The 23,293-nt window shown below is 34.8% G+C and overlaps 1 protein-coding gene across 1 annotated transcript; it reads left to right on the top strand.

The window, feature by feature from the left end:
- Positions 1-3,443: 3,443 nt before the first annotated feature.
- On the top strand, positions 3,444-22,177 carry LOC119831461 (MAP kinase-interacting serine/threonine-protein kinase 1-like). The gene is made up of 8 exons (XM_038354808.1): positions 3,444-3,809; positions 12,188-12,376; positions 14,447-14,688; positions 17,298-17,567; positions 18,917-19,138; positions 19,250-19,440; positions 19,834-20,000; positions 20,312-22,177. Exons 1-8 carry the CDS (start codon positions 3,773-3,775, stop codon positions 20,431-20,433), a joined length of 1,440 nt encoding a protein of 479 aa, XP_038210736.1. The 5' UTR covers positions 3,444-3,772; the 3' UTR covers positions 20,434-22,177.
- Positions 22,178-23,293: the final 1,116 nt, after the last annotated feature.

The raw sequence follows: 23,293 nt of genomic DNA, 5'->3' as shown, positions 1-23,293 counted from the left end.
TCGTGCCACTTCGTCCAAAACGAAAAAACGAAAAGGATTGTTAATTCTATAAGCTTTCTCATAAATGTTGCAACATACACAAATTAGTTAATGAAACTCTTTCGTAAGTGTTTTGGTATGGTAACTTGTAATTAATCAATTAAACTTATTTACGCAAAACAATATTTGGAATGAAATAATCCTGTGATTTGTTCTTATATACCGAAGTAAAATAAAAAGCTAAGAATATTTTGTATTTACCCTTTTATCAGAATGCTGTTCAAAAATTGTACATTAGGTATAGTTTAGATTATATGATTAGCAAATATGTTACAATACCTACCGAAAACAGTTGATGTGGCGATTTGAGAGGTGTATCAAATTAATCATAGCATGATTACGACTTGTAAACACTGATAACTCAGACATATTATCAAGACAAAATACAATTCTAAGCAAAGCAAACAACTCTCAGATTATTATTTTATTTTTATAATATAGGGGAAAATAATACATGCGTGTATGTGATGAGTCAAGCTATTCAACGTAGCTTTTTATTTCGCATACATTGTGATTTTATGTTGAAGACACATTAAAAGTAAAACATATTATGAATAATAATTGTTCCAGCGCATACTCAGTATTCCTCCAAGACATTTACATTTTAATTTCAGTGTCCCGTTAATAGCACACGTCAGTAGAGGAACACTTTTAAATACGAACTAATTCTGTCGTCCCATATTACATTTTTTTCGGAATTGAAATGAGTATGCGTATGAAAATCTACATCAACATAGATACTACAATACAGATGACGATAAAAAATGTAAGTAATGAGTAATTGTTATGTGTATTAAGTGGTTAAAAATATATATGTTTTAATTAAATTTCTCTAGATAGAGTACTTACCTAGTACTTGTATGTTATTTTTGTTTATGAGTGATTAGGGAACTACGGTATTAGGTACAGGGATCAGCAACGAAGACCAATGCCAACTGTTATCTATACTAATATTATAAAGCTGAAGAGTTTGTTTGTTTGATTGTTTGATTGTTTGTTTGTTTGTTTGAACGCGCTAATCTCCGAAACTACTGGTCCGATTTGAATAATTCTTTTTGTGTTGAATAGTACGTTTATCGAGGAAGGCTATAGGCTATATAACATCACGCTGCAACTATTAGGGGCGAAAAAATAACGAAAAGTGTGGACAAAACGGGAAAAATTATTCATTCTTCAGGGCTTCTATTGCGTGCGCTGCGAAATTGGTTCAAGATACGAAAAATATATGTATGAAAGAATTATTCCTCTTAAAATGATCTATAAAAAAGTCCGCGACAGTATATGGCTATCTTTTAAGGTTACCTTATTAGAACCATTTTTAGGGTAATCAAATATGGTCGAATTTAATGCATTATTTGTAAGAGTTGTAACAACGTAATAATATTAATCTTTATCCAAATAAATATGTTATTGATTAAGAGTATTTAATTGTGAACAATATTGTCTTTGACGTCATTTAATTTCAATGAACACCTTAAAAGATATTACAAGTTTAAAATAACACCGACAAAAATCACCCGCGCCGCACGATTATAAATGTAAGTTTGTAAGGATGTGTGTGTGTTGGTTGCTCTTTCACACAAAAACTACTGAACCGACTGCAATGAAATTTGGTTCGTAGATAGCTGGACAACTGGAATAGCATATAGACAACTTTTTATCCCGATATTCTTACAGAATACGGACTTACGCGGGTGAAACCGCGGGGCGCAGCTAGTAATATATATTTTTTTAACGCCATTTTATCGAATTAGGTTCCAATTAAGGTTAAGATTACTGTTATCTTATTATATATCTACCATGCAAATATCAATATTCTCAGTCAGATTGAAGAGAATCAATGATGAAACAAAGCACTTGAATTTGATCAAAATTTGCAAGATTAGTAGTTGTTTACGCAAAAGTTCATAATAAATATCACTTAGAACATTTTGGTAGGTCGGTGAATAAGAGTGAAAACGCATTTGTCAGCATCGATTCGCATTTTATCAATTGAGAAGTAGGTACCCTCCTATCCATTTATAAAAGGGTTTCATCTGGTCACGTAGGCCCAAGAGGCAAAAGGCGAAACGAGCACTAAATAGTAAAGTGTGAGCGAGATGTGAGATCGAGCCTATGTGGATCAAAGAGCTTGAATTCGAACACAGTTCAATGAAAGAGCGAGATGGAAGAGTGGCGTGACAACAAATATGGCGGCGCCGGTTGCCGGTCAAACCGGTTTGCGCGCACCACGTGCGTACTGCGTCGTATTTACTGCTGCCGAACATTGTTTGTCAACAAATGCCCAGATATGAAGGTCACAAAATGAGAAGAAAATGAAACAGATGGATGAAGTAACAATAGATTACACAATGATTAATGACTTATAAATTTAACTACAAAATATAACAATAAAAATATTAAATGTTTACTATTTAATAGTAACTGAAACGTTTTACTCTTGAAACGAAAATGGAAGTTGATAGAATTCCAGCTGATAGAAAGAAATATTGTTAAATAAAAAATGCGCTTTATGGTAGAATTACTTAATTGGTCTTAATTATCTCCTAACGTAAGTATACTGAATGTAAATATGGAAAATATTTAATCCAAGCGAACCTAGTCAGGACTCAGGATTTTTGGTAAGTGTACAAAGTTTGAAATGAGTGGGTCAAAATCGGGGCTAAAGAAGTCAACCTACATATAAACTTACAAGCATAGAAAAACACAGGTGAACGAATAAGGTCAAAAGTTAGAAGTTTGTAGATATTTTTATCCTGGCTTAATTTCAAAGAAAAATATGTGTACTGGTGTTTGGAACAAGATATTTTGCACAATTTATAATGTATCTACCAAATGTAAGAATTTTTAGAACTTGGTACTTAGTATTAAAATAATGTAAACAAACTTGTTTATGTCACTACGTACCTAGGCAGGCACATAAGATTTTATCTACCCATTTATAGATAAGATACAAGTTTGCCGTCAATATATCTTACGATTCTCTATAATCTTCAAATATATAAATTTGTAACGCTTACGTGTAATAAAGATTAATTTATCCAGCAAAGATGATGCAATGCAACGTGAATGGCTGAAAATAATAATATTATTGTCTATACATGTTACATGAATAACGTGTAATGTTTTTTGTGTTCCTATAAATTGACATATAATATATTGAGTATCCTCTGTGGTCTTAAAGTATATAAATATAATAATATTAGTTCTAAGTGGCATGGAAATCTGCGCCATATATCTTTATGGCATAACAACGAAAAAATTAACGACAAAAAATGTAAACACGTCAGCGGTGTGAGCGAGTACGCATGCGCGGCTCTAGAACCACAACAACGCATTCGCGGGGGAAAGAGCGTGGGGCAAGGGGTAACGCGATGTACGCCGCGATCAGCCGATGTCGAACCGAACCGGCAATTCTTCAGTTGGATTTCAGAACATCGAACGGGCGGGCGTGTGTAGGATGGAGCGCTAACGATACCAGTAATTTTTCATTCCGCCTTCTAACAGTGTTTGTTTATACCTTCCGGCACGTTTTTCGTAAATCCTTCTCGACCGTGGTGCTTATCAACTTTTTAGTTTCGGCGTTTATTTTTCCATTATCTTCAACAAAGCGCCGTTCCGATTTCTCGTCGAGAAGGTGGCCGCACAAGTTTGAAAGCGGCTTTTCAAGAGTAGTACCACCTACTCGATAATTTTGTTATCGTTGTATATTCAGGAAAATATTAATATCAAAATGGTGAAAAAGATCTCAGAAGAAAGTGTAGATAGCGGTAAGTTTATTGAATTATTATTTCTATATGCTAGATTGTTTATTTTGTTTCCGCACCAGGGCTTTATACGCTTATTTCCATCAAATAGGTATAATATCGTACTACCCCCTGTATCTTCTCGGGTGAATTTTCATAACTTAATTCTAATAAGAAAAAATAATTTATGTAAGAAAAGTTAATAATAAACTTATACAATCTCTTACTTAGCATATTTTCGACCGGTTTCCGATCTTTGACTAACGCGTAGTAGCTGGCGTCATCTTTTAGATTGGTGCTTTTAAATTGCCTATTTATAAACACATTTTGTTCATGGAATTGTATTTATTGTATCTACTATTTGAAATGACTTTTGGAGACTGTTGTTTTTTGGGGGTTTGGTTTAAAAATAGGTAGATAGCAAGTTCTTGTTGTAATATCTATCTTTATCTAAACTCATCGCATAAAATGTGAATATTAAATACCTACCTGTATTAAGTATCTTGTTCGTGGGGTTGATTGGATGGATAATATTAAAAATTGTTAGACAAGTTCAAAATCTTATAATTATTTAATAATTCACATCATATTCAGTTTAAGTTGAAGGTTGTATACCTGACCACAGCCACTGAAAATTGCATTATACGTTGTTGCAGTGACGCAAAACTTATTGCAGTTCTATTTAGAAATCCTTGGAATAAGCTTTCGTGGCCATTTATGGATAGTACCTACTAAGTACTTGGGTACTTTAAAATCATGATTCATAAAGCGTGCCGGAGTATGAATACTAAGTAAAGTTTTATGTAATAGTAAAGTTGTTTGTATCACATGATTATAATCCATCTTTCTAATTTTTCTGTTAAGCTAGTTAAGATCATTTCAATACATTTAGATATTTTTTATATTCGATACGCCAGATTTTTATTACTTTGTTGATGTAAGAAACCTACTGCAAATCCTTAATAATTGAAGTATATAATGATTGACCATATATGTATCATATATACGTTCCATGAACGGATATCTACGTTTATAAAACTTAAACATAGCAGAATTTTCTACGGTTTAAAATAACAAAGTTCACGTATGCGCGGCCGTTGACCGATTTCGTAACGATATGATATTTTGAAACGTCTGTGCATGTGTTTGCAAATACAATATGTAAATATTGCTAAATGCTCAATGAGTTTACCACAATACTCAAATTACAATTATCATTTGTCATTAAAAGTTATTATGTTGCACTCGTAGAGGTTTTTATAACTGCGGAACTGTTTCTAATTGAGTTCAAAAATTTAAAGTTTAACGATATCGTATCGTATCTGATTTCAATAAAAACGTAGTTTTATCGTGTTTTCTAGCAGTGGAACGTTGTTTTTTAATTAAATACGAGTCAGTTAATTTAATGCAGTTTCATTATTTCTCACCATTTCATTCAAACATGGCCGCTGGAGCGCGACGCCCCGTTCATTGTCAAGGTCACCTAACACCAAACTGCGCACTAAGCTTGTGTAAACATCGATATAAGTACATACGTGGCACGTACGAACAGACTGTTGTTAGATATAAAAGCACCTATTTACAATTCAAAGCAAAACGTATGAACACAACTGAGCCGTTTAGCTAGCCGTTGATAATGTACGCGAATGTAGATGATAATTTGGTATCTTTAAACGTGGTCTTGTAAAATAGAAAATTTTTGCAAGAATTCATTAGTTTTTTTATATTTTTGTAATATATGCCTTTACTGGGGGGTCAGGATCAGCAATCGATTAATTTAAGCCGTTATATTATAATTCTTAGCTTTGATTATATGCAAACGTACATATAAAACAAACTGTAAATGAAACAATATAATTAGATTAATGAGCAACCTTGACCGTTACGAAATCTACAGCTGGCTATCGTAATAAGCCCACCCCCTCGCTTGTTCTGCCCCTTTGTAAATCGATTCTCGTACGAAGTAGTATTTGCATACCAACTGTAAGCAGTTGCTTTAACGTTATTGCGTATATCTAAATATAGGCAATATGGGTTAATATGTACCTACTAAGCTTTTCTTTATTAAATTATAAGTATGCAGTAGTTTCATGTAATCGTAGAGAACATTTTTAACAGATACCGCTACTAAGGATAAGGGGAGTAATCATTATTCTCTTGAAAACTAGACCGCCTTAAAACTGTCAGAACTATGTAGAATCGTTAAATTCGTCCGCGCGAGCCTTAGGAAACAAATCCAAAAAAGCAGTCGAATTGAAAACCTCCTCCTTTTTTTGAAGTCGGTTAAAAATAATTTAAGGATGACCCAAAAATGAAAAGGACGTTAAACTTTAACATCTGTTTGTTATTTGGTGCCAGACCTAGTTGGCAAAATGTTTGACAATGTTTGTCGTTAACTGCCACAGAGTTACTCTTGTACAATTTGATCTGCGTAAACGCAAATATTAGTGTCGACTGTCAACTAAATATATTCTTGTGGTGGTATTACATAATAAAAGGCCAAAGCATTGGTAATGAGCACTCAAGCTGGATCGAACATAAATTGCCGTCTATGTCATTGTCATTGTTTCATTCTTTATATCTACTAGCTGCGCCCTGCGGTTTCACCCGCATAAGTCCGTATCCCGTAGGAATATCGAGATAAAAAGGTGCTCATATGTTATTCCAGTTGTCCAGCTGTCTACGTACCTAATTTCATTGCAATCGGTTCAGTAGTTTTTGCGTGAAAGAGCAACAAACGCACACACATCCTTACAAACTTTCGCATTTGTAATATTAGTAGTATAGTAGGATAGGATTGGAAAAGTCTTGAGAAAGTCGGTGAACAGATTCTATGAAAACACTTAAATTTGTTTTTATTGTATCAATGAAATTTTAAACTAAAGAAAAATGTTAAGTTGATTCATTGCAATAGCTACAGTTCAATGCATTAAAGTGAGATTAGAAAGTAGAAATCAGTACATCGATGCCAGGGCGAAGTACCTTGGCTACGTTGTAAGGACATTGATATTTTATAAAAATTATTTTAGTTGTTAAAGTACCTATATTAGGTATTCTGTATACAGAGAACCGTTTTCAACCGAGTGAGAGTTTCCACAACAATATACAAATGTCACCTGTATAATGCAAAAACGAATGATTTTTAATATGATATAATATTTGACCAATAGAAGTTAACCAAGGATTAAAAAATCGGACCTTGGAAAAATAATTTAATTTCGCAGTTGTAGGATGTGCTCATGACAACGTTGATTAATAATTTCAAAGTATCCTTTGCTATTTAAATAACAATTCACACAGTTTTTTAATACTCAGTGTAGGTACCACAGATTCAATTGTTTCATTTAGGCAGACGTGTTCTGTAATTGGTGTAGTTTTTACGTAATCAAACGCCACGTGGCAAGCTTAACTATCGCGCGGCACTATGTGAGGCATTAATCTAGACGTGTTTAGACATGGCTTAAGCTATTTCACTATTGACTAGACTAATGTACGAATAAAAATCGAAACGAAAACTATAACCGATCAAATTTTCTTAAAGAATTATTTTTGAACTGTAAGTTATTATTTGTAGATAATATTATTTTATATATTGTAGTCGCATAATTCAGGATACAACACTTGACCTCTGCAATGTTCTTGGCATTTGACGTGAAAGTAATCATTCTCTTCCCATTAGACTTATATTTTATGTGTCTCTTATAAATTACTTCAATATCTTGATTACGGGGTTGGTCCGCGAGATTAATGATTGTCGGAAATATGATATATTGATCGTATTATCACTATAGCATAATAATTATTTACAATATTACAATTTCTACCTAATACATACTCCATTGCATTTAGCATCCAATGAAAGCATACATAGACACACAAGCAACACATGGTGTATATATAATATACAATTTAATAGTTATTTTTTAACCGTGTATATAAAATAGTTTAATTTTTTTTATATCTTTATAAATGTTTAAGAACAATTTTGGGCAAACTATCTCATGCTTTTGACACAAATAACTTGAATATTGGCCTCGTTCGGGGAGATAAGTCTTCAGGTGATTAGGCACTTTATCTTTTATATCACATATTACAAATATTGGATATTAAATATATTGTGCCAATTTTTACTCTATAAAATCTCAATGAAGTAAACATTTGTTTAAATTATTGTGTATATAAGCATAATTTTGGACATTGTGATTACTACAAAACATTTAATGAACCTACCTGTTATATTACTTATATATTTAAAATGTATGTTTTTTTTTATGAACAACACTTTTTCATTACTATTCACCACCCGATTCTACGTCAATACGTTGACCGAAGATTTCGCGAGTAAAATCGTTAAATATTCCCAAGGTGAAACGTGGGTGGTATTCTTAACGAGATAAGAACTGGGTTTCTGTATCACGCAGACAAATGACGTTTTTAGATTTTGTTCTAGCTTGACGCATCTAATACGTATTTCCTGATTCTACCAAGAAGTGTGTGATATTGATATTACGGTTGCATCATGACTAAGAATAGGACGGAAGCTAATATTAATTATACAATAGTAAATAGTTCACTAAGCACATGAAAATATGTACACGAAATAGACTGCAAGAATCAACATTATAGTTACTATTGAAAGTAAAAACGTATTATAGTTTTAGATAAGAAACGGAAGGAGTAAATCTCGTAGATGAGTTTGTACTTAAATATCCGGTAGTCATTTCAATGGATTAATTACTTATACAGCCTACAGAAAGTAAAATTGAAACGTATTAGAACAATAGTCGGTTAATTAATGCAGTCCACAAATAGACCTATTGGTATATTAACTAGGTGGATAGACTTGTAAACAGGAAGCACATTGAAATGGGTGACTGTAAGTGGGCGTGCCTTGGGCCCGATTGTGACAATCGCGATTTTATTGCGCGTTTGCTATTATATATATCCTGTTTTGTATGAATTACTGCGACCAATGGATTTATGCAAATTTCGTCTGTTTTTTATTCGTCTAGAGCCTATAGTTGTATGACGGTTGCGTCATCTGTTGTAAATGGCCAGGGAGGCCCGCAGCGAGGTCAGCTGTAATTAGCGATTAAATTTCGAGTCTGTTATGATAACATATGCTAACTAAAGCACGAAACTTTGTATTAGCTGCGGATATTAGGACAATAATTTTGAAATTCAGGTTACATATAAGTAATAGTGGATGCCTGAAGTTCGAGACTTAATGTACAAATTTTGCTTCTCTAAAATATCGGTATAAAATATCATCAGCATGAATGGTTTAAATTATAATCTGCGTTGTAGGCGAGACTAAAATGACATAAATATCTGTCGTCTTATAGCGTTACATCATGAAACAAAATGTATTTAATTTGTTTGTACCATAATGGTACCGCCGACGGTACAAGAATGTGTCCTTAAGTCGAAGCGAGTCAAACAGCATTGTTTGTAAATACAACACGAGGCATAAATACTATCGATACAATATTGGCATAATTCTTCGCTTATCGCATAAATTAATGGTAAATGTAACTAAATTATTTAAAGTCACGCAACGGCCTTAATGATCTGAAACAAGACTTATGCTGTGTTAAAATGAACCAGTAATAAATAATGTTTAATTTTTATTATCAATTTTAAAAAAGTTTTAATTTCTCTATAATCGTATTTAATTAAATTATATAAATTACTGTACGGTTAAGTACTGTTTCACTGTAATCATGCCCTTTACTATTTAACTGATACAACATTCATGAAAACTGTTTTATAATTGTTAATATATGAATAATATTGTAGTATTCTACAAAGCAGTAGTATTGATAGTCTGCATTGCTTTTGAATCATTATAAGTTTATATCTTTTGTTACATGTAGTACCTACCACACGAAATAAAGCATATGCGTTCATTGTTATTCAAGCCCCTATCTTCTTTTGAAACAAAGACAACCAGTAGGTGATGCATATCGTTTCTTGTACAAGTATATTTTATACTTATGCGGATGATATAAACGTTAGTAATTCAATACTTTTATAGTTAAAAATGTTAGAAGTCCGTAAGTCGCATATTACGTACTATTACTATAATAGCACTCGTTATTATTCTGATACTGTTTCTTTTATTAGATTAGTAAAGAAATACACTCATATCATTTGATTGGAAATGCTCAGTATTACTTTAAAATAGAGAACTTAATGATGCTGTTCATTACATAAAGGGTACATGTCTAACATTGAGACGAAGCTATGAAAGTATGTGTTTGTTTGAAACTAGAATCTATGTGTATGGCCCTGCAGTAGAGTGAACGCGTAACGTAGGTAGGCGCTCGGCGCATACGCAGCGGTGGGCGCGGCTATGGGTCGTTGAACCGGCTTTGTTTGCCAACTCAGCTGCAGTCACGTATCAGAATATTATCATTTGTGACGGCCGCTACTCGTTGATACAAATAGCTGTTATTGTAATTGTTCGAGGGAATGATGAAATCAGGCTGAAAATTGTAAACATCTGTTTTAACAGATGTCGCTAGAAGCTTTGTGTAATAATAAAAGAGAGAAAATTATCCCATCATGTAATGGCTTAGGTCAAGATAGTCAGCGTTAATAATAGAAATTAAACTGGATGAACAGGTAATTTTTTGTCTTAGACTACATAAAATACATATTTTTAAACACTGGATAATACGTTCAAAATATAGTGTGTTGCGTGGTATTGCTATTCAAGTTTTTAAAATGAAAGTTGCACACAACAGAGCAGATACTCGTTACAATATGAAGAGAATTGTTTGGAAATAAATACAGGCATTTAATATTCCAACTCGAACACGGTGAAACCACAAAAACAATGGCCCAGCGCAGAAAGCGGTGAGAGCTATCGGCACTTATTGTTTTCGATACACGTAACCCTATCTAAACATGTATACCGATGATAAAATGGCCGCGAACTGTGTGGATTGTGCGATTTGATATGGTAACAGGTTTGCTTATTGCCGCGCATAATTAACTGCAATGATAGAATCATGTTCCATCGTGGAAATTATCGCTTAAGTACACAGCATTGAAAGTGTGCGTATTCAATGAGAGTCGTTTTATAATTGTTGACATGTTGTATTCGTTTTATTTTATTATAAATGCTTAATTAGGAGTCGTTTCTCTAGCATTAAGGGAAGTTTATGTAAAGATTCGTAAAGTTTCAAATATTTGAGCGAAGGCACTCATAATATTAATATTATTATAATTGTAAAAATTGGACACCTAGTTGGGTATGCAATTATGTTAAATCGGTTATCGAACAGATTTTGATAATTTGAAGGTAAATGTGTACACAGTACATGCGAAATAGGTGATTGTGAGTCAAGATTATATGTTTAACACAGCTGACGACGTCGCCTGTAACAGTGAGTTGGTTAAGACTAAAAAGTATAGAGTTCAGTTACTTGTATGCTAAATCGGTATATAAACGCGTAGAGTCTGCGTAAGGGGCACGTGAAAATATCTGCTTGCTGCTCCGCCGTTAATCGTTTATTCCATAACTATTCCAATTGGATTATAACTTCGCAGTCGCGTGATTGCCTAGCTAGCACGTTTACCAAGAAAAGCAGATAATAGCATAACAATCTATTTGCGGTAAAAGGACGTGTTCTTAATTAAGTTTGTTCGTGATACAACAAAATAATATTTTTTTCCATTGTTGTTGTAGCGACCTAGTCGCATGAGTACAAAACCAATCATATGCTAGTTTCCACTAAAATACTATAAATATATTATAGTGTTTTTCAATCAATACGTTCAATGTCTATATCTGCGTTCACGCTTTATTTTTACATAAATGTTTGTACGGCTGCTATAAATTTTTATTGACCTCGTTAAAAGTTTCAATAAGGTATAAGGTCTTCTATTTATGTCCTATTGATTTTACTGGCTAGTTTCGATTTACCAAAAATAAGCAAGAGATTTATCTTTCCTGTAATCGATTTAACCTTACGGAATGGCTTATGCCATATACAATTTCCACAGTTTGTTATCCGTGTTCGAAGTTGTTTGTTTAGGAACTCAAGCATCGGTGACGTGTTCCCTTGATTTAATTTCAAAGCGCAAATAATTTATTTTGGTTTACACGAATAGAACCTGGATTACGCAAAAAAGTTACTAGTTTTAAATTTTGTCTTGCTTCTTTATTTGTATACTCATTGTTCATGTGGCCATTGTTTTCATTAACGGGTTTCTATTGCTTGCGCTTATTAAAAGATTTATTTTTATTTTTATTTTATTTTATTTTTATTTAAATAAGAAACGTAATGTCTTATGCAAAAGGAAACCAACAAAACAGTCCAATATTGACTAACCTCGAATTAAGTTCATTAATAATCCAAAAGTCATCTAATAACATGTTTCCCTTACTCCAGGTGTGGGTCGCGGCAGCAGTCAGTCAGGTAGCGAGCGCGAAACGGAGGAGGTGACAAGGGGCCCGGAGGCGTCAGCGCCGGTGCCGATCCCCGACAGCGAGGAGCTGCAGCGCCGCAAAGAGGAGGCGCGCAGGAAACGCCGCAGGAAGAAGCGCTCCGGCAGCTCTGTGGTCACATCGTGTTTCCAAGGTATGTTTGAAGTGTAACTGTTATGTAGTCATTAACGAACACTAACGAAAGAAATAACACTAGAAGTAGTGGTCGCATCGTGTTCCTGACATATGTCTGAAATGTCGACGTCAACGTCACGTTAGTTGCAAGACTTGCGTAGTACTTTTTTTCAGTACAGTCAGTTAAATCTGGGTAAATTCATTTCAGCAACAGAAGCAGTTTCTAATGTCTATAATTTATTGTTTAATATTTTTCTGAAAACCAGTATGACTTGACAGGAACTAATAGTTTTGTTTATTCTTTAGCCAATGAATTGATAATACTTTTGTATATTGCGTGTAGGGTTAGTAAATGCGGCTACAGTTTTATCTGAACATTGTTTCCTGATATGTAGTGAGGAAATGGTAATTATCATATAGGTAGATTTTGCAAGATGGTAAGACAAGGATATTATAAATTATGAACTCGAAAAGTATATTTAATTACATACGTACCGATGTATTGGATATATATTATTTATTGATTACTTAAAAATTTTACCGTATATTTCCACATGCGTAATGTTTTTCGGAAAATCACAATGAATAATATGCTCGAATTCACGTTAATTAATTATTTATTACAATTAATACTGTAAACTCTAGGATAAACAAATGATACCTTTAATAAATGTCGAGTCATGCTCGTAACTTACCATGTAAATATTTAATCATGGCTAAAAATGGACTGTACGCAAACGGAAAATAAGGTTTGCTTAAATAAAGTATTAACAGATTTTAAACTTATTGTCATTTAAAACAATTAATATTGTGGATTAAGATGTTCCCTCTTGTCACAGTTTTTGTTAATCTGCTTCCCTTATAAACGTCGATGCTTTATTTGTTGTTTGTATGTATTTTTATTAAATTTATAAATAAGTTTGTTTTTGCTAACGCGTCGGACACCTTCAAAAGTAAGCCAGGAGTTTAATTGGTAACAATGGATTTTTTAAAAGAATAAACTTATGACGCGATCTCTTTTACGGTTCGTAATTTTTGCAAATTTATTTGAAATTCTGATTAAGTATCTACGTTTACTCAAAAAAACAGTCACATTGTACTAAAGAAGTTCATTTAGAAGGGTCACGGTCGCTGCAATGTGATAACAATGGCAATAAAATCTTTGTTTTAAAGCTTTGCCGCCTTAATTGAAATGTTTTCATATGTACAAGGTCAAATAATACTCTTACCCGCGGATGTGTACAGAATTTATATTATCGTCATATAATGGAATGTGTTTTGTTATATGATGATACCGGTTCTAAATTATATATTACATTTGTTTCTACGTTTTATTGCTCTAGAAAAAAATTTATACACATTATTTTCACCATAAACTAAGTTGACATCGATGGTTTTCTAACAGTAATAACTGTTAGAATATTGAATGAATGAAAAATGAATGAATGAAAAAAAATGAAAACTGAATATTGTGTTAATATATATAATATATAATTAATAATTTATATTAACACAATATTCGGATAGAAGGCCAACTTAATTGAATTATATGAACAATTGGCACTAATCCACAAGTATCGCATTAACACTGACGAAGCGAAAACGTCGGCGAACTAAATTTGCATATTAATCGAACAAAAGTCCAATAAAGTACGCAGAATTCAGATTGCTATAGTAGCGTTTTATATTCCACCCTAACTATCTAATGGCTACCCTTTGTTGAAGCCGTTTAATTCCCCTTATTTATTACAGTGCTTAAATGAAGACTGCCCTTTCATGCCTGTATACTTACATAATGTTTGAGACTTTGAACCATATTAAAATCGGCTTGTTTTAAGTGGACAATTTGATTCGTATTCTACGTTTCCTATGCTCAACGGACTAAGGGTGTGAAAAGGATACACAACAAAACTCAAATATTTTTTACGGATAAAAACAAATTAGCGAACTAATCAAATTTTAAATTTTATAACATTATTATTTGCTACATTGTTTGCTGTATATAAGTTGGATATCGATCGAAAAAACACTTAGTATTCGATGTAACTTACGCGTTTGTAATAATGTACATATTAATATTACTTCGCAGACTTGTACAAGTTAACGGGCGAGGTGCTGGGCGAGGGCGCGTACGCCTCTGTGCAGACTTGCGTTAACATCTACACGGGCCAGGAGTTCGCCGTCAAGATCATCGACAAAGTGCCGGGGCACGCCCGCGCCCGGGTCTTCCGCGAGGTGGAGACCTTCCATTACTGTCAGGGCCATCCGAATATAATCCAGCTCATTGAATTCTTTGAAGACACCGACAAGTTCTATCTTGTCTTTGAAAAGGTGGGTTTCGATGCTCGAAATGATAATTTTTTTATTCAGCGTAGTGAGTTTTTTTTTTTGCGATTTCTGTCTTTTGTTTGCTTAGCTTAGTAACAGGACGAATTTTTACGACAGTTATTTATTGTAAAGAGATAAAAAATATGAACAACAATCTATCATACATAATGCAGGTAATCGAATGACGATTTTTCTTTATCTGAAAAAGAAAACAATAATATTTGTGTGTGTATTGTTTGTTGGAAAGTAGATTGTATTGTAATTGAAACGATGACAATGATATTTGTCGATATAGATATACTGATTTGAGTCGTCGGTCTTTGGTTGATGTCGTCAGTGACGGTGGTAAAAGTGTACAATATTCTAGAATTTTATTTAAATTTTAAGAATTGAAAACATTTTTAATTAAAAGGAGTTATGAACAAGAATAGCCGACGTCTACCTTGATTTCAAGGTATATAATAAAGGATTATGAGGATTTTATGATATCGTCGTTTCTCAACAACATTATAAATAAGTTATGAACTTATTTATGTTAGTAAATGGAAGATTGATAGTCTTTTTTGCGGTATAAAAATAATGATTTTTTTTTTTGTTTCAATTATAAATGATTTTTTTTCATCACCATAGTAACTGACGATAAGCTTAATTTGTTATGAAGCTACAGGCACGGCGATAAAATACAAATATTCAATTATTCACTATTTACCAAAGGTAGAATCGGTTGGGTAACTGAAATAGGAAGCAAATGTTGAATTCCTATCATGTTTATAGCGGGTATGCTAACATAGGGTATGCTAAGTGTTTGCAACGCGAGGCAATCTCATTAAAATTGAATGCATCAGATTTGACTTCTAAGGCTTCTGGTAACCAATGCTTCAATATTTGCCGAGTCATGTTACAATGTTGCGATTCTTCATACGCTGCTGCTGCAAATTTCTCGAAATCTGCACTTACAATAAAAAGGTTTAAAATGAAAAGGATATATTATTATAGGATGGATAACTGTAGTTAATAAAAATAAAAAACTGTAATTAATAAACTAATTTAAAAAAAGTTTCATAATTAAACACAATTTTTCAAGCATTTAATTGATGCATTCTACAAAACTACAAGCGCAATCCAGCCGCTTGAAAATCATTATCGGCTAAAAATAACGTTGAAGTTGTGATGAAAATGTTTGTAAATATTTTTACGATAAGGAAGTAGCTACGAAGCAGCTGTGATTAAATTGATGAGTTTATCAATGTTTGGATAGGGAGGTCAACGTTTGCGCAAGTAGGGGTTAGGCGATCATCTCATGATTTATATATTATTATTATTTTATACTTATATATTATTTTTAATGTAAATATTTATCAGTTTATACCAGATATCGTTACGCGCCAGCTATATTTAATTTATATGACGTGGATAAAAGCCGCAATTTCATTTAAATTTATAAAGAAGCCTAACTTCTGTCTAAGAAAATTGTTAAAAGAATACTGTAATAACAGCTAAGATATCTTAAAGGTCATTCGATCAAGGTGGGTAGCATAATATTACCGATAACTGTATACGATCAACAATGAATTGAAATTTAAACATATCTATTTCAAGGCTATTACATTTCCATATTCTCTACTTCTACGAATCAGCAAATATATATAACGCCAATATAGAACATTTAATCCTATGAATATTATAAACACGACATTTTGTAAATATAGATGAACTAGCTGCGCCCCGCGGTTCCACCCGCGTAAGTCCGTATCCCGTAGAAATATCGGGATAAAAAGTTGCCTATATGTTATTCCAGTTGTCCAGCTGTCTACGTACGAAATTTCATTGGAATCGGTTCAGTAGTTTTTGCTTGAAAGAGCAACAAACACACACACATCGTTACAAACTTTCGCATTTATAACATTATAAGTAGGAGTAGGATTAGTAGGATGTTTGTTACTCTTTCACGCCGGGGCTTACAGAATAACTAGCTGTTCCCGCGACTTCGTCTGCCTGGAATAGTAGTAGGTTTAGTTACACCTTATTACGTCAGCTATGCGATAGTGAAAAAGCCGTCAAAATCGGCCTAGCCGCAAGAAAGACAAAAATTGTATAAAATTTTTTTTTATTATCTTTTATAAGCTTAACAAAAAGCAGTTACTTCATCAGTATACACATTACACAGACACTCAAACTGTTTTAATTGTACAGATAGCGATCATAACAAAAGATATTCAAATCAAATGAGTCATTTTCGAATTTAAGACAGAACAACGATAATTAAATCCACATAAACACATTATTACTATTTATTTATTCTTGATATTTAAATATTGTTTTTGCGTTGACTTTATTCATTAATGCACATCATTTTAATTACGTTCAATTACATACATGTGTTTATTGAATTTTTGACAAAATTAATGTGCCCAATATATGAAACCAGCTCCATTACACTACTGTATAAGCATACTATTCACAGATTGCATCTAGAAAATACGTACAATTTCATAGAGATCCATAAATAGATAGCTGGTGACCGTTTTTACTCTGGCCTTTCCCTTAATTCCAAATACTATGTCTCCATTTAATTCATTCACAAATTCTACGAATTTATCGTTTTCCCACAGATCAACGGTGGCCAGCTCCTATCGCGTATACAGGAGCACCAATACTTCTCGGAGCCGCAAGCGGCGGAGATAGTGCGCGAGATAGCGAACGCGCTGCACTTCCTCCACGGCAAGGGCGTGGCCCACAGAGATCTGAAGCCCGAGAACATACTGTGCGTGTATCGCGACCGGCTCTGCCCGGTCAAGATATGCGACTTCGATCTGGGCAGCGGTATCAGCTTCACGTCGAGCCTCGCCAGCCCGTTGGCCACGCCTCAATTGATGACACCGGTGGGTTTTTACTAAGAGAAAAAAAATAATGCATTTTTTACAATATCTCTTTATTTGTTCCTGATGTGTACAAAACGATGGATGTTTATCACACACTACGGGTCCGCCTCCGCTTCGCCCGTGGTACATATAAAGCCTAAAGCTTTACTCAATAAATGGGCTATCTAAAACTGAAAGAATTTTTCAAAACGGACCTACTGTTCCTGAGATTAGCGCGTTCAAACAAACAAACTCTTCAACTTTATAATAGTAGTATATATTAGGAACAAACCACTGCACCACTTCACGTTAAATACAATTTTTTTCTTAATAAATTTTTTATTTTAAAACATTAAAAGGGATTTAATAACTTATGCTTTTGGTTACTTGACCTGACCATTCTAACAATCTGATCTCTAATTCTAAATATATTATAGCAATGCAAAACAAACAAAAAATAAAAATTGATTTCACACATTTTTATCACATTAGAAACTAAAATATCAATGCGTGTTTTTAACCTCACGACATATCTTGTTAACCTCTGAAAAGTGTTAGCTCTGTGTGTTATATTCTGAGTTATTCTCGACTTGTTAACTTCAATAAATTACTTCATATTTGGTAGCTGATAATTGCAAAGATAAGTGAATAATTTTGGTACAGATATAGAAATAAATTAACTTGTTTATTTGATGATATAGTGTATCATAATTATAACGAATACTGTTAAAATATCTATACAAATTTTTTAAGTAATTGTTACAGTTAGTTTGGTATGTAAAAACTGTATTCGATACCGTTAGAAGCTGAAAGTTTTTGTTCAATGTTGAGCTATTATCTTTGTAAACATTTTAGAATGTTGATAAAACATCGAAAGCTAGAATGTTTGTATAAAGAATAAGTAAGCACCAAGGTTGAAGTATCAAATGAGGTCAAATTGTGCGAGATAGCAGTCATTTAACAATAGATTGATTCATGAATAATTTACAGAGTTGTTGTCAATACCTAAATGTGTGAGGTTTTTTTTTTATCTTTTGTATAAATTTTATGCTAAGGCACAAAAATCAACTAGCATCATCTATTAACCATAATGATTTATGTGTTTTCTACTTTATATGTATAAAGAACAGATGAGCAAATTATGCTTGAATAAACTTTGAGTTTACTACTGTAAAGTTCTTTAAGTAAACGAAACCATTACTCATAAGTTTAGCTTTATTCCACTCCTATAAGTTGTCAATAGTTTCTTGCTATTAAATATTTTGTGTTATATTTTCTTCGTCGGTCCGCACTATTAAGAATCAGATCTTTATTACGAGTTATTTATGTGCTACATATAAGTATAATATAATGGTTGGTTGATCACACAGGTCGGCAGCGCGGAGTTCATGGCGCCGGAGGTGGTGTCGCTGTTCGCGGGCTCGGCGGCGACGCACTACGACAAGCGCTGCGACCTGTGGTCGCTCGGCGTCATCGCCTACATCCTGCTGTGCGGCTACCCGCCCTTCCGCGCCAACTGCGGCGCCGACTGCGGCTGGGAGCGCGGCGAGAACTGCCGCGCCTGCCAGGACCTGCTCTTCACTTCCATACAGGTGTGTTATATATCGACGTTTGCATTATTTTTTTGAAGATTCAATGCTATGTTAGTTTTTCAAAAAATATATAGTTGAATACATAATAACTTGTAATGTTTTATCGATCAGGAGGGCAGATACACATTCCCGGACGAGGAGTGGGCGGGCATATCGCACGAGGCGAAGGATCTGATCCGGCAGCTGCTGGTGCGCGAGGCGTCGCACCGGCTGAGCGCCGAGCGCGTGCTGCAGCACGGCTGGCTGCGCGCCGCGCGCACCGCGCCCGCCCGCCCGCTGCAGACGCCGCTCAACATCAAGCGGTGAGTGTGCACAAGCCTTTACACGCCCACACAGTGTGCAGTGGTGTGAAGTCGCGGAGTGGTACCGACACGATTGCACTGTCAGTTAGCTGTTGATAGTCAATATGAAGTGCAAATTTAAACTCGGAACATTGATTCATTCAAGTATTTTGAATCGTCAAAATTTATAATTTAATGTTTAATGTGCACTCAGCTTTACCTAAATAACTAGAACGCTACGAACAAAATGCTTTCCCAAAAACAGAAGACAGTGTGCATTCGCGCTTATTATTTCATTTTGTGAAAATCTTTTTTTTAATTATCAATAAAATTGATACATTTTCCAGAAAAAGTAAAGTCGTTCCTAACAATATATATAAATATGGATAAATAACAACAAACGCCCACCCACAGGAACATGTCGGCGCGCAACCTGTCGAACTTCGCGGAGTCGGCGATGGCGGTGAACCGGGTGATCCAGCAGCACTTCTCGATGAACTACTCGTACATGGAGCGGCCGCCGCTGCGCTGCACCAAGTCGTGCCAGCCCGACCGCCTCATCGAGGAGATGGAGCGGGCAGGTGGGTGATCATGCTGTTATTAAGGTCCTAGATATAGTGCCTAATATTTCTCTAACTTGTGTTTTTAGCTCTTGCCCCTAACTTAAGCATTTGTCTTATTTGTATAGCCGATTATTGTATTTACCATCTATTGATAGTTTTAAAATAGGTGAATGTAATAATTTTTTTTAATAGATGGTACTAAACGAACCGAAGAATTGAGTGCATGAATGTAATTATTGCTAGTAATAGATTGCTTATTTTTGAATTTTGACTCAGTATTACCATTTCAATTACTTGTACGTAATTTTAATAAAAAATCGTCTATACAGGTGTGGCCCTGCAGAGTATGGCAGTGAGCGGCGACTACTGTGCACCGCTGGGCTTGTCGCCGCCCACCGAGTCGCAGCTGCTGCGCCGCCGCCTGCAGGACAAGCCGCTGCCCGTGCACTAGCCGGAAGCCATCTGCCGCTGGCCGCTAGCTGCTGGCCTCTAGCCGCTGGCTTTTTCTAGCCGCTGGCCGATAGCCACCTGCTGCTGGCTGCTAGCCGCTGGCCACTTGGTGCTGGCTGCTAGCTGTTAGCCATTTGACCGCTAGGCGCCAGCCGCCAGCTGCTCCCGCGACGCCCTAGCTTCACTGAACACACTGACAACATACATGTAGTATCTGGGGAGATGAAGACGAAATATTCATTGATAACCACAAGTGATGTGTTATATGTTGATGGCAGATATAAAAAAAAAAATATTTACTACAGTACTTCTTGAAACACAAAACTGTGTCCGGAATTAAGCTCACGTGCCTTTAAACTTCTGACTTGTGCCTAAGCATGGAATGGTACTTCCACACCCTGACTTTCCATACAATATAGAATGATTTATCTGTGTAGACGCAGCAGGATAGTGAAGCTAGGGTTTTATATAGCAATGCGTCAACATCGCTACGTTGTTAGAGCGAATCTTAACTGTAGAGCATCTACCGTCGCAAGATAACTCACCGACTCGCCCGACATCGGGCGGCCGTCGGGGCTCATGTTGGCACGTATGAATGACAATGAAAAACATGATTCCCGGTTCTCCGAGCTTGTGGTCAACACTGAGCGTCTGATCATCCAAAATTCACCCTGTCAGCCGAGAGTGTGCGCAGTTTTCGGCGAATAGTTGAAGCGATTGCGGCGAGACGCGGCTGTGCCCGTCACATTCCATCGAGCACAGGTCCCAATGTGATATCGAGTGACTTGCGACCCATCGTGCAGCGAACCGACGCGATCCATCGTGAATGTAATCGACACGCGACGCGCGACGCGCCAGTCGCACGACCCGTCGCACGGTTGTGGAGTCGTATGTAGACTGTGCCAATGGTTATATCCACCAGTGATAGATCCGATCGCAATTCTACTGTGAACGGTACTTAGAACTGTAACAGTTTTATTTGAGCCTTTTAAAGATATATTTTTATGAATAAATAAAAACGACTGAATAGTTTTTATCGATGTAGAGTATTTTGTGAGTTTATGTTGAGGCGGCTCGCCGCCGAGACCGTCCCCGGTCGATAAAATCGTATTATATTGAGATAGTTGTGCTGATCTACATACTTTATTACTGCTACAGATAAATATTTTTTTTTTTTGGATTTATGAAATCCGTTATGAAATTGAGCTTGTGTGATTGCCTTTTGTTCGTGGCCTATCCAGCAATAAAATTAAATTTTTGTTAACTACGATAGCGTTTTCGGATACTAGTCTGTATATGTGATTGTTTTTGCATTTTTACCAACAATGGAAAAACCACATCTCATTAAGTAAGATTCAATCAAGCTAAGTTTTTTATATGAGAGTTAAGGACAATAAGTGACATTGACGCCTTCGTCAAATATTGAATGTCGTGTTTTGGTGCAATACTACATTGCTTTATACATTAGAATATTAGTCCTTGTGCGTACTAACACTCGAATATGTAAAGGAATGTATGTCGATCAAATTGAGGTGTTATATTTGGCGGAGTTTACAGAAGTTCAGAGTGTAATTGTGTAAAGATCTTGTGACGTGTTTTGTTTGCTTTGGGCACTGAAGGGCTGTAGAAATGTCATATGTTATTGACTTATACTGTGTTGGTTAAGTGTTGCATGGGGTTCCATGGGACTGCCATAATATTGTGATCAGTTTGAATACTTTTATATTGCTGAAAGAATGAAATGTTGAGCTAATGTTAAGATAGACATGCTAGATTGTAATCCTGCGTACACTGATTGGAAAAAGTAAACACGTAGCGATATATTGTTGATATTGTTTTATATAAAATTATTGTCATTATTTTTCTCAAGTAAAATTATTTACCCAACCCGGTGGCTTTATCCAATCAAATCTAATTATTTACGCAGAACTTGTTAAATTTTTTGTTTTCAACTAAAATTTTGATTTAAAACATTCATTGAAATACAAAATGTTTGAATTTCATCCTGATTTTTATTTTCAATATATTCTCCTCATATGTACCATTACAATATTCCAATCACATTTAAATATATCATATTGTTAGTTATAACAAGATAATATTACCGCGGTAGTGCGTGGTATGACATACGTGGTATGGCATTCGTCATTGCCACAACGCGTTGTGACCGTTTTCATTTGATCAAGTGTACATATTGCACCTACCGATCTCGACTTCAGTCATTCGAAAACAGTGCGCTGAAGACCTAGAGACGATCGGTAAGAGGTCCTGGAAAAATTCGAAGTGGGCTAGGGGAGCTATGTGAATTTAAATTACCTTTTTTTATTTACTGAAATTAAAACCCGTGTACAACTTAATACTGATTCGAGTGAATCGGCATAGGGTCCTAGCTTGTATATAGGTGCAACATGAATAAAATGCACATGTAATGGGATATCATGTTCTAATAAAAAAATAAACTATGTATATACAAAAATATACTCGATTTTAGTGTGTGTGACGAGATGTAATTGTGTGTGCAAAAAATAAATTTTGTACTTCATAAGACTCGAAAGTTATTCAAGATGACGCTGGGAGAACTTGCTCAAATATACTATTCTTCGACTGGATCTCTGAATCTGGATATAAGCGACTTTTTTATATGAATTAAATGTTTGTAACATATTGTAAGCCCTCTTCTGGAGCTGGAGCTACAAACATTACTTTAAATTTTACTTCAAATAGGAAAAAGCAATTTACGAGCATTAAGCAGTATTTTCATTTACATATAAAAGTTGTGGCAAAATGTAATTTTGTTTATTTGCCACCGGAAAAGTTGCTATTTTGCACATCTGAGTATATGTGAATGATGGATCTTACGC

This window comes from Zerene cesonia, chromosome 13 (genome assembly GCF_012273895.1).
Source record: "Zerene cesonia ecotype Mississippi chromosome 13, Zerene_cesonia_1.1, whole genome shotgun sequence".
Lineage (NCBI taxonomy): Eukaryota > Metazoa > Arthropoda > Insecta > Lepidoptera > Pieridae > Zerene > Zerene cesonia.
This window is presented reverse-complemented; position numbering and strand designations above follow the sequence as displayed.